Source organism: Ammospiza nelsoni, chromosome 28, assembly GCF_027579445.1.
Source record: "Ammospiza nelsoni isolate bAmmNel1 chromosome 28, bAmmNel1.pri, whole genome shotgun sequence".
NCBI lineage: Eukaryota > Metazoa > Chordata > Aves > Passeriformes > Passerellidae > Ammospiza > Ammospiza nelsoni.
This window is the reverse complement of record NC_080660.1, coordinates 571,403-583,786: the sequence shown is the minus strand read 5'-3', so window position 1 is coordinate 583,786 and position 12,384 is coordinate 571,403. Positions and strand designations below refer to the sequence as shown.

Here is a 12,384-nt window from a genome sequence, read left to right as displayed (position 1 = left end):
AGGGAATGGGTTCGGCTCGTTGGGAGGAAGTTGAGGTTCGATACTGGGAAGGAATTCCTGAGGAACATCATCCCTCCCCCCAGTAAATCCGTGGTAGTGAACCCAGCACTAAAATTGTGATTATTTCCCTTATTTTACCCAAAAGCAGCAGTGAGAAAGGGTTTTTTCCCAGCAGCAGGAATTAAAAACTGTTTAAAAAGATGGAAAATAATTCAGGCAGAGAGCAGGAATCAGCTGTAACCTGGGTTTAATGTGAGTGGCACAACCAGAGTGGAATTGATCCCACAACATAAAAACAGGGTGCACACGTTGTCACGAAGGTGTTGGGGTGAGGCTCCGAGTGGCTCAGAGCTCCTCAACCTCTCCCCAAAACCTTCCTGGTGCTGGAAAATCCGAATTTGGGGTCGAATAAAAATGGGGGATTTGCTCTGTGAGCTGAACACGGGAACGATATGGGGGAAAACCAGGCTTGGGGGGGCAGGACTGGGAGTGGAGGGGGGATCACCCCAAACCTGGGACCAAGAAGGGGAAATCACCCCAGATCTGGGCTCCATGGAGGGGGGATCACCCCAAACCAAACCTGGGCTCCAAGGAGGAGAAATCACCCCAAATCTGGGTTCCATGGAGGGGAGAATTACCCCAAACCAAACTTGGGCTCCAACGAGGGGAAATCACCCCAAAACTGGGCTCCAAAGAGGGGGGACCGCCACAAACCAAACCGGGGCTCCAAGGAGGGGAAATCACCCCAAACCTGGGTTCCAAGGAAGGGAAATCACCCCAAATCAAATCAGGGCTCCACAGAGGGGTCTTACCCTAAACCTGGGTTCCAAGGGCAGGGCGGAATCACCCCAAATCTGGGCTCCATGGAGGGGAAATCACCCCAAACCAGGGGTCCAAGGAGGGGGAATCACCCCAAAACTGGGCTCCAAGGAGGGGAAATCACCCCAAATTTGGGCTCCAAGGAGGGGAAATCACCCCAAACCTGCACCCCAAGGAGGGGGGATCACCCCTTGGGCATCACCCCAAACCTGAGCGCTATGGAGAGGGGAAATCACCGCAAATCTGGGCTTCAGGGAGGGGGGATCACCGCATGGGAATCACCCCAAGGAGGGGGGATCACCCCATGTCAATCCCCCCACCCCTGGGCTCCATCCCCGCGGCGTTCCCAACTTTTCCCCAGCCCTCCCTCACCAGAGCCACTTGGAAGCGCTGCGGCTTTTCTTGGAGTGCCCGGAGCGCTTGGCCCCGGCCGGGACCAGCCGGGAGGGTCTCGGGGTACCCCGGTGGTGATGATGATGATGGTGACCACAGCGGGACTTGCTCAGGTGCTGCGCCGAGCAGCTCCTGCCCTTGCTCCCCTCGAGCTGCGGCGACCCCTTGGCCGCCGCCCTCAGCGGGGGACGCTCCTCGGTGACCCTGGTGACGCTCAGCTGCCGCTCCGAGTAGCACCCCGCGCCGAATTCCTGCGTGGGGTACCCCTTGGAGCAGCGGTGCGGGGGCACCGCCCCGGGCAGCTGCTCCCGCAGGAAGGAGCGGGTGACGCTCTGCTGCGGGGGGCACTCGGTGGCACCGCGGAGGGGCAGCGAGTAGCAGCCGCCGCTCGGCTCGGGGCGGCGCCGGGGACACGCGGCCGCCTTGCGCGGGCGACACTCGGCCCGGCAGGACGCGGAGGAGCCGCGGATGCCGCACGGGGGGAAGCGCAGCCGGCCGGGCTCGGGGCAGCGCGGGGCGCACGGCGGGAGGCTCCGCGCCGCGCGTTTCTTGTCGCTCCTCGGGGTCTGGGGGACAGCGGAGACCCTCGGGCCGGGCAGCAGCCGGGTGGTCTCGCAGGGCTCGGGGTAGAGCAGGAGGCACTTGTGCACCAGCGGCTGGCACGGCAGCAGCGACACGGCGGGGGCGGCTTGGGGACAGCTCTGTCCCCAGCGCGGCGCGGGGCCCTTGGTGATGCTCAGGGGGTGGCAGGTGTTGGCGAAGGGCTCGGGGTGCGCCTGGCACGGAGGGAGGAACTCGGGGAGGAATTTGGGGCCCGGCAGGCAGCGCTCGCCGGGGTAGTGCATGGCGGAGCGGGGCTCAGAGCTGCGGGAGAGAAAACAGCGATTGTTTTTTAAATTTTTGGGTGATGAGACAGAGTAGAAATTCTCCGGAGTAGAAATTCTCCAGAGTAGAAATTCTCCGGAGTAGAAATTCTCCAGAGTAGAAATTCTCCGGAGTAGAAATTCTCCGGAGTAGAAATTCTCCGGAGTAGAAATTCTCCAGAGTAGAAATTCTCCGGAGTAGAAATTCTCCGGAGTAGAAATTCTCCGGAGTAGAAACTCTCCAGAGTAGAAATGCATTTCGATTTAGGTGAAATGTACATTTTTTGAGTCTGTGGTTAGAAAACATCGCTATTTAGCCTGACTGCAAAGCCTGGGTTCAGAGAAACTGCTCCAGTGAAGGACAGAGATAAGGGAGAGAGAGAGAGGGTGATAAAGACAGAGACTGCTCAGAGAGCAGCTCAGCCTGACCTAGGAATTCTTTCTGATAAAGAAGGACTTTAGCGGCAAATGTCACGCGAAATTCGTAAAAATTAAAATGCATGAGCCTATTGTGAAATTGTACCCATATATATTTTTTAAAAAGATAAAAAAAGACCTGAAGTTCCCAGAGGTACGCATGTCTTTTAAAGAGAGTAATCTCCACATGCGTCCATATAAAAATACCGGCTTTACAACTTTCACAAAGTTGTAGAGTTTTTGGTTTTGAAAACAATGATTCAGCACCAAAACCTCGCCCCGCTCTCCTTCTCACCCGTGACTCAAAGCTGGGCGTGTTTGGGAGGGTAGAGAAAAAAAAAAAAAAATCCCGTCCTCGGTTCTGCTCTCTCAAAAGCCTGAAAAAATCCGGATTTTCAGCCGGGCCGGTCGGTGCCGCCCTGCAAACCGCGGCCCTTCCCCTCCCGAGCACCTCGGGGCCCTCCCTGGGTCGCCCTTTCAAGTTGGGATGAAAGAGGAGCCAAAATTCCGGGTGTGTCCCCTCGGTAATAACCGGGTGCGGCCACGAAGCCACGCCGAGGCTCAAGAGAGGTTTGGGGCTCTCCGGAGCTCAAATCCCACGGAGATTTGAGGTCTGGAATGGGGCAGGGGCAGCCCTGGCAAGCTCTGAGGGCAAATCCCGATTTTTTTTTAGGAAATACAGCAAAATATTTGGTGGAGGAAAGGGAAAAACCGAGGCAAAACCCCGCGTGGATAAAATATCCCAGATTTGGGGTTGGAAGGGACACGGAGCAGGACGCAGGGTTGGGAATGGCTTCAGCTTTGCTGATTTTGGGAGAATTACACCAAATAAATCAGCCCCCGGTGCTGCACCACTTTTCTCCTCTGAAAAGTTTCCCTTTTCCTTGGAAACCGCGGGGAAAAATATCCCACGCCAGAAAAACTCCAGTTTTAGAGAGATTTCCCAGGTTTAAATAGGATTATTTTGACCAAAAATTGTCAATATTACAATATTTTTTGAGAGAGTAAAGCATTTAAAAAACCTCTATAGTAAATTGTAAAAAAATAATAAGAATTAAATTGTACATTTTCTCGGCACCCCGAATTCTGATCATTCCAGAATTTAAGGTTTCGTCTTCCCAAATCCTAAACCAGGACGGAGTCACGTGCCCGGCTCATTAGGAAAACTCGTTATCATCACAATCAAAACAATCATTGTCCAATAAAAACAACGCCGGGAAGACAAAGGTAGCAATTACCGCAACACGAGAACAAAACGCCTCTTAAGTAAGGAGATTGCTTGCACCTCCCACTCGTTTTTAGGGGGTTTAGCCGGGAATTTTTTTAGGAATTCGGGATTTTTCCCGTCGGGAATTCCATCAGTTCCTTGTTCTGGTCGGGAAAAAAAATAAATTAATTTGTTTAAAATTCCATTAAAGCAGCAGGGAATTCCTCTGGTTCTTTTGGAGGAACTGCCTTGGCTCTTCCCATCCCACAACCGATTCCTGCTGGGATCCAGATTTATGGAACCAAAACCCACCGGGAAAAAAAAAGCAGGAAAACCCCCCCCAAAAAAAATCCCATTCCCTATAGAATTTCTTCCCCATTTTTCCTCAACGCAGCTCCCGCCGGAAGAGCCGCGCATCCCAAAACGGTGGAGGAGAATTCGGGGATAAAAAAGGAGAATTTTGGGAGTTCCAGAACTTACCCAGCTCATGAGGGGGAAGAGCCGGAGAGAAGCGCCCGGGAAAGGCCGGGGCTGGCCGGGTTTTTATGGAGCCCGGGAATGCCCCAGGGAAATTTGGGGAGGTTGGGTTTGGCTTTAATTGCACCCCAAACCCGGCCACGTGTGGCTCCGGCTCCCAGGGATGTCCTGGATCACCGGGACCCGAGAGGCTGGGCCAGAAAAAAAAAAAAACCTGGAAAATCAGAAATCCTCCGGGGTGACAGATTTTCCCAAAATTCCATCTGAAACAGTCCTTTCCGCTCCCCCAAAAAACCCTAAAAACCCCAAAAAGCAAACAAAAAAATCTGAAGAGTCAAGGATCCTCAGGGGTGCCAAATTTTCTTGGCATTCTAGCAAAAACAGCCCTTTCCATTCCCCCCAAAAAAACCCTAAAAACCCCTAAAAAACAAACAAAAAATCTGAAGAACTGAGGATCCTCAGGGATGCCAAATCTTCCCAAAATTCCATCTGAAACAGACTTTCTATTCCCCCCCAAAAAAAACCAAAAATCTCCAAAACCTCAGAAACCCGAGGATTCTCAGGGTTGTCAAATATTCCCAAAATTCCAGCCAAAACAATTCTTTCCACCCCCGAAATAAAACCAAAAAAAAAAAAAAAAAACCCCAACCAACTAAATAAATAACCCTGGAAAATCGAGGATTCTCAGGGATGCCAAATTTTCCTGAAATTCCAATTGAAACTACCCATTCTACTCCCCAAAATAACCCCAAAAATTTTTTTTAAAACCCCAGTGGAACCCAGCCAAGGGAAAAGAAGGAATTCCTCATTCCCAGGGGAGCTGAGGGCAGGAATCCCTTTGAAAACCCATCCGGGAAGGACTCGGGGCATCCCATAATTAGTGGGACACGCGGATTCCTTCCCGGGGATCCAGGAGGGATCATCGGGACGGCTCCCAAAAAATTCCCGATCACAAAAACCCCGAAATTCCCATTTCCTGCTCCTTTGCTCCCTGTTTGTCCCACAAAAACAAAACCAGGGAAAATGAGCAGGATTGAGAATGCCAACTGTGAGAGAGTCACTTCTGCAGCAGGGAAGGGCCTGGAATTTGGGATTTTGGGGTGTTTTGGGGGTTTTTGGTCCCTTTTATATGAATCCGACACTTTTGAGTTTATTCAGGTGAGGTGCCTGAAAAAAAAAAGGGAATTACCATGGAAAACCTCCTTGGAAAGGATCAAATCCAACTCTGGGCCCTGCTCAGAATTCCTGAAATTCCCAAAATTGGGAAAACGCTCCTGGGGCCTTGGAAATGTGACCATAAGTGGAATATTGGAATATTTAAATATTGGAATATTTAAATATTGGAATATTTAAATATTGGAATATTTGGATATTGGAATATTGGAGTTTTGGAATATTGGAATTATGGAATATTGGGATATTTTGATATTGGGATATTGGATTATTTGGATATTTGAATATTTGGGTATTTGAATACTGGAATTTCGGAATATTGGGATATTGGATTATTTGGATATTGCAATATTTGGATATTTGAATACCGGAATGTTGGAATATCGGGATATTTGGATATTGGAATATCGGATTATTTGAGTATAGGAATAATTGAATATTGGAGTTTTGGAATGTTGGGGTATTGGAATATCGGAATATTTAAACATTTTAATATTGGCGTTTTTGAATATTAGATTATATGGATTTTGGATTATTTGAATATTGGAGTATTTGAACATTAGAATATTGGAATATTTGGAACATCAAGCTCCACGACCTAAATCTCCTGTTTTATTTCCTGCTTTCCCAGGGGCCCGGAGGCCGCCCCGTGATTTCCCTTTAATTTCCCGGCTGCACAGGAAATCCCAGGGGCGCCGGCGCCGCTTTTCCAGGCGGATCCCGACATTCCAAGGGCCTAAGGGAGGAACCCGAAGGCAAATCCCAAATTCCTCTCACTTTTATGGATTCTCCCTGCCCTGAATAAAAACAACAACAACAACAACAACAACACCCTGAACTTTTTAATGCTGAATTCCCTGACCTGGAATTCTGGGAATAAACAGGCGTCAGAGCGCGGCTTAGGCCGGGTTTTATGGGAATTCCTTGGGAAGCTTGGGATCAAGGAGAGCTCCTAATTCCTGGTTGTGTGTGCCCAGCGCAGGGAGCGGGGCATTAACGTGGTGACCTGGCATTAAAAGCGTCCTTAATTAACACCCCAATGTCCTTAATTAACATTTGCGAGGCCCTTTCATCTCCCAGAGGCTCCTGGGAAATTGGGAGGAGGGGGGGGTTCATTATTCCCAATTAAACGCTGGGGAAACTGAGGCACGGCTGAGTCAGGGCCAACCCCGTCCAAAACATCCCCAAATCCCGGTGACCCCAAAATCCGGGATCCACTCACCAAAGGAGGATTTTCTGGAAGGTTCCGTGGGAAAAGCCACAAGGCCACCGTGAGATGGGACTGGGAATTTTGGGAATTTTGGGAATGTTGGGAATGTGGAGACCCCAGGATCTGCAGGGACAGGACACGGGGAATGGGGTCAGGGGAACAGAGGGGGAATTTGGGTGGGATTTTGGGTTGGAATTGTTCCCTGTGAGGGTCCCAGGTCATTCCATGGATTTCCCACCCCTGGAACCACCTGGGATAGGGGAAGGTCCCTGCCCATGGAACTGGGGTGGGATTTTTTGGGATTTAAGGTTCCTTTCCATCCCAAACCGTTCCAGAATTCCCTGGGCTGGTTTGGATGCGATTTTAGGGATAAATCCTTCCCTGGCCCAGGTGATTCCATGGATTCTCCATCCCTGAGAATGTCCAGAGCGGGATTGGAGCCATCTGGGACAGGGGAATGTCCCTGCCCATGGAATGGGGTGATTTTGATGTCCCTGAAACCCAAAACATTCCTGGATTTTATCCCAATTTTAATCAGCTCCAACGGGTCCCTGAAACCCAAAATATTCCAGGATTTTATCCTGATTTTAATCCCTGAAATCCAAACCATTCCAGGATTTTATCCCGATTTTAATTGGATCCAACAGATCCCTGAAGCCCAAAGCATTCCAGAATTTTATCCCAATTTTAAGCAGATCCAACAGGTCCATGAAGCCCAAATAATTCCCAGATTTTATCCTGATTTTAAGCAGATCCAACAGGTCCCTGAAACTCAAATAATTCCAGGATTTTATCCCAATTTTAATCCCTGAAACCCAAACCATTCCAGGATTTTATCCCAATTTTAATCCCTGAAACCCAAACCATTCCAGGATTTTCCCCCTCAGTTTTCGGGGAATCCAGAGTGTCGGATTGTGGGACTAACCAGATTTTCCACATTCCCTGCTGGAAATAAAACCCCAAACTCGGAGGAAAAGGAGGCACTGGGAGCTCCCGACACTCCCAGGAGCTCTTGGACAACTCCAGGTGGCACCAGGAGGTCACCGAGGCAGGACAAGATGCGGGACAGCGTCCCCAGCCCGGCCACACCCTCCTGTCCCTCGGGTCACCTCGTGAGCTCCTGCTCATGTTCCTAATGATGGGGCTCAGCCGCGGCTTTATCCAGCCTGGATTTTGCTGGATTTTAAATAAATAAATATTTAATATTAGATAAAATTTAATATGTAATAATTATTTAATATTAAACAAATATATTAAATAAATATTAACATTAAATAATTATTTCTATTAAATATTTTTCTATTAAATACGTCTATTAAATAAATATTTCATCTTAAATAAAGATGTAATGTTAAATAAATATAATAATATTAAATATGTATAATGTTAATTTAAAATAATCATAATAATATTAAATAAATATTTCTTCAATTAAATAAAAAACACCAAGAGGCAGAAACTCAATATTTTAATCCGAGGTCAGGCAACAACGTTTATTTAAGTTTATAGATATATATATATGTAAATATTAATATATTTCTGTAAATAAAGTTTGTTTCCAGTGCACATCTTCAGCATAAAGAATTTAATTAATTACCTTTTTAATGAAGTATTTATAAAATAACCCTGCTAGAACTTTCGTTATTTTGAAGAGGTTTCATTTCAAGTTGTGGTTTTTATCTTAACCAAAGAATAAAAACTTCAGGAGGGACATTTTGGGGAATTGCTCTTTGGGGACTCTGCGGGAGTCAGGGCTTTAAAAAAAAATGGGAATTGTGGCCACATTCCCGGGGATTGTCCTCGTCCCACGCCCTGGGGGTCACCAGGGCCACTTGGGGGCCGAGCAGTATTTCTTGGCATGGCTGGAGATCTTCACTCCACCGGACTGCTGGGGGACACACTTGGTGGCACTTTGCTGGGGGACACATTTAGTGACACACTGCTGGGGGGCAACAATTGTCCCATATTGCTGAGGGACACACTTGGTGGCACTTTGCTGGGGGACACATTTAGTCACACATTGCTGGGGGACACAAACTGTCCCATATTGCTGGGGGACACACTTAGTGGCACTTTGCTGGGGGACACATTTAGTCACACACTGCTGGGGGACACAAACTGTCCCATATTGCTGGGGGACACACTTGGTGGCACTTTGCTGGGGGACACTCTTGGTCACACACTGATGGGGGACACATTTGGTGGCACTTTGCTGGGGGACACACTTGGTTACACTCTGCTGAGGGACACAAATTGTGCCACACTGCTGAGGGACACACTTGACACTTTTCTGGGGGACACACTTGGTGGCACTTTGCTGGGGGACACAAACTGTCCCATATTTCTGGGAGACACCTTTGGTGGCGCTTTGCTGGGGGACGCACTTGGCTATGCCTTGCTGGGGGACACATTTGGTCACGCTCTGCTGGGGGACACATTTGGTGGCACTTTGCTGAGTGACACTCTTGGTCACACACTGCTGGGGGACACAGATTGTCCCGTAGTGCTGGGGGACATATTTAGTGGCAATCTGCTGGGGGACACACTTGGTGGCACTTTGCTGGGGGACACAGATTGTCCCATACTGCTGGGGGACACATTTAGTGGCAATCTGCTGGGGGACACACTTGGTGGCACTTTGCTGAGGGACACACTTGGTGACGCTTTGCTGTGGGACACAAATTGTCCCACTCTGCTGCTGCTGCGGGACACAAATGCTGGCCCCACCGGTGTCACACTGCTGCGGGACACACTTGGTGACACACCTGCCGTGCCACTGCTGGGGGACACCGGCGGTGACACTCTGCCACTGCTGGGGGACGGGCGCTGTCACCCACTGGTAGGACACGCCCTGGGCCGCCCGCTGCTGGGGCACACAGGTGGTGACACACGTGGGGACACCCTGCTGGGGACAGACGCTGGTCACACACTGCTGGGGGACACACTTGGTGGCACTCTGCTGCGGTGGGACGCCCTTGGTGACAAACGACGGCCGCGGCACACAGGTGGTGACACACCTGGGGACAATCTTCTGCTGCTGGGGGACGCACTGGGGCGGTGGCACCTGCAGCTGCTGCGGCACGCACTGGGTGACGCCGGTGACACCCGCGCCGCCCGTCGCGCGCTGCTGCGGCACGCAGGTGGTGACACACCTGGGGACGACCTTCTGCTGCCGGGGGACGGGCGGGCAGTGCTGTGGCACCCGCAGCTGCTGTGGCACGCACTGGGTCACCCCCACCTGGTGTGGCACGCTCCAGGTGACGCCCGCGCCGCCGGTCACGCGCTGCTGCGGTGGCGCGCACGTTGTCACCCGCCTGGGGACGATCTGCTGCTGCGGGAGGGGTCCGTGGAGCTGGCGGGGTGGCACGGCCTGGGTGACGCTCTGCTGGTGGCACGCGCTGGAGGACGTGGCCCGCTGCAGGGGCGCCACCTGGCCGGGCGCGGCCTGGGGGATGCAGGTGGTGGAGTGCCACCGCTGAGGTGGGAAGGGGACGCCAGGGGACAGCGCCAAGGGGTCCTGGTAGAGGGGAGGGAGGTGCTGGTGCAGCTGGCAGGACATCTTGGGGACACGTGGCAGGACTGGAAGGACACGGACGGGGTTGGAGTCAGGTGAGGTTTGAGGTCCCAACCCAACACTTTGGTGGCACCTGAGGGAGCCTCATCCCCAAACCTTGGGGACGTGTCCCAGCTGTGTCACAGCCCCAGCTGGTGGAGGTCTCAGGAACATCTTGGGGACACTTGAAGGACACCACGGGGTTGGAATGAGGTGAATTTTAGGGTCCCTCCCCATCCATTTGGTGACATCCAAGGACACCTGGACAGGTGAGGTCCCCACACCTTGGGGACACATCCCAGCTGTGCCACTGTCCCATCATGGCCCCAGAAGCTCCTGAGGGACCCAACCCCTCATTTTTAACTCTGAAGCCAGGCTGGGGACATTCAGGGACCATGTCATGCAAAAAAACCCCAATTAATTAAATTAATTCATTCATTAATTAAAACTTCCCTCACTCCCAAACTCCCCTTTTTCAGGAGCAAATCTGGGGTTCAGGCACTCAGCAGCGAACCCCAAAAATCCTCTCCCACTCCAGCACAGAAATTCCAACCAATCCATTTTAAAATCCTCTCCCAATTTGCATTTTTTATATGGGAAAATCAGGAATAAATCTGGATTTCGTAATCCCAGAATCCCAGAGTGCTTTGGGTTGGAAAGGACAGCAAAGATCAACCCAACCCCTGCCATGGGACACCTTCCACCATCCCAGGTGGCTCCAACCTGGTCTGGGACAATTCCAGGGATGGGAAATCCATGGAACATCCCATGCCAGGCTCTGCTCACTCTCACAGGGAACAATTCCTTCCCAAACCCAACCAAAATTCATTCACTTTCACTTTTACTCCATTCCCCCTTTCCCTGTCGCTCCAGCTCCTGATGGAAAGCCCTTCCCACCACTTTTTCTTGCAGGGAATGTTCTCCCTGGAATCCACCAATCCCACCCCAAACTGAGGTGCTATTTTTTTCCTAAAATCACCCCAGATGTCTCCCTGGAATCCATTAATCTCACCCCAAAATGAGCTGCTATTTTCCAAAGCCACCCCAAATCTCTGCTTGGAATCCACCAATCCTGCCCCAAACTGAGATGTTATTTTTCCTAAAACCTCTCCAGTTCTCTCCCTGGAATCCACCAATCCCACTCCAAAACAAGCCGGTATTTTTGCTAAAACCATCCCAGATCTCTCCCTGGAAAACACCAATCCCACCCCAAAAAGAGATGGTATTTTCTTCAAAGCCACCCCAAATCTCTGCTTGGAATCCACCAATCCCGCCCCAAACTGAGGTGTTATTTTTCCTAAAACATCTCCAGTTCTCTCCCTGGAAAACACCAATTCCGCCCCAAAACGAGCCGGTATTTTTCCTAAAAACACCCCAGATCTTTCCCTGGAATCCACCAATCCAACCCCAAAACGAGCTGGTATTTACCCAAACTCACCCCAGATCTCCCCAAAGCCCATCCCCAATCCCAAACCCCATCCAACCTCACCTTGGAAACCTCTTGTGATGGGGAATCCTCTCTGATCCAGCCCACCCATCCCATCCCCACTCTGGGAATCAGGAAAATTCCCCCCTGGAACTTCTCCAGAGGTTCAGGGACGGGACTCACCCAACTCCCGGGGGCGGGAAGAGCTTCCAGAGGCGACCGGAGCGTCCCGGCTCCGCCGGAGCTTTTATGGGGCCGCCGCAGGAGCCGCCGGGTCCCGCAAGCCCCGTGGCCCTCCCGGAGTGAGTCGGAGCCGCCGACTCATCCCGGACAATGAGTGGTTCCATGTCAGCTTCCCAGGGTAATTACCTCGGGATAATTAATCCTCCCGTGGCATTCGGAGCGGCAGCCCCAGCCCCGGGGCTGTTTGTGGGGATTGGAGTTCTGGATGTGTGGGGATGGGTTTTCCAGGGGGGGTTTCCCATCTCTGGGGAGCTCACTGGGGTGGGGTTGGTCGTAAAAAACCTGGATTTGGGACAGGTTTTCCATGGGATTCTCCAGTTCTGCGGTTTCACCTCATCCACCCAGATTTTGGGGTTGTTTGGCCAAGTTTTGGGTCTGAATTTCGATTCACTGAGGGAAAACAGGAAAACAAATCACCTTTTGTGGTGGGTGCAGCTCATTATCATCAAAATTGTAATTTTTGAAATTAAAAACTCCAATTCTCACCCTGCCCTGTGGTCCCAGCTCTGTGTTGGTGTCACCAGGGTTGGGCATGGTTTTGTCCTGGTCCCTCTCAGCTCTCCTCGGGATCATCAGGGACAAATTGTCCCTCAGCTCCGAGCA

General features: G+C 51.0%; 2 protein-coding genes across 2 annotated transcripts; both read right to left on the bottom strand.

Moving 5' to 3' along the window:
- Positions 1-230: 230 nt before the first annotated feature.
- LOC132084992 (DBF4-type zinc finger-containing protein 2 homolog) lies at positions 231-4,216 on the bottom strand. Its single transcript, XM_059490328.1, has 2 exons — positions 4,180-4,216; positions 231-2,076 (listed from the first exon to the last, which is right to left on the bottom strand). The coding sequence occupies exon 2, from the start codon at positions 2,055-2,057 to the stop codon at positions 1,188-1,190; it is 870 nt and encodes a 289-aa protein (XP_059346311.1). The 5' UTR covers positions 2,058-2,076; positions 4,180-4,216; the 3' UTR covers positions 231-1,187.
- A 3,930-nt stretch (positions 4,217-8,146) lies between these two features.
- On the bottom strand, positions 8,147-10,118 carry LOC132084774 (keratin-associated protein 10-7-like). The gene has a single exon (XM_059490027.1). The coding sequence runs from the start codon at positions 10,116-10,118 to the stop codon at positions 8,379-8,381; it is 1,740 nt and encodes a 579-aa protein (XP_059346010.1). The 3' UTR covers positions 8,147-8,378.
- Positions 10,119-12,384: the final 2,266 nt, after the last annotated feature.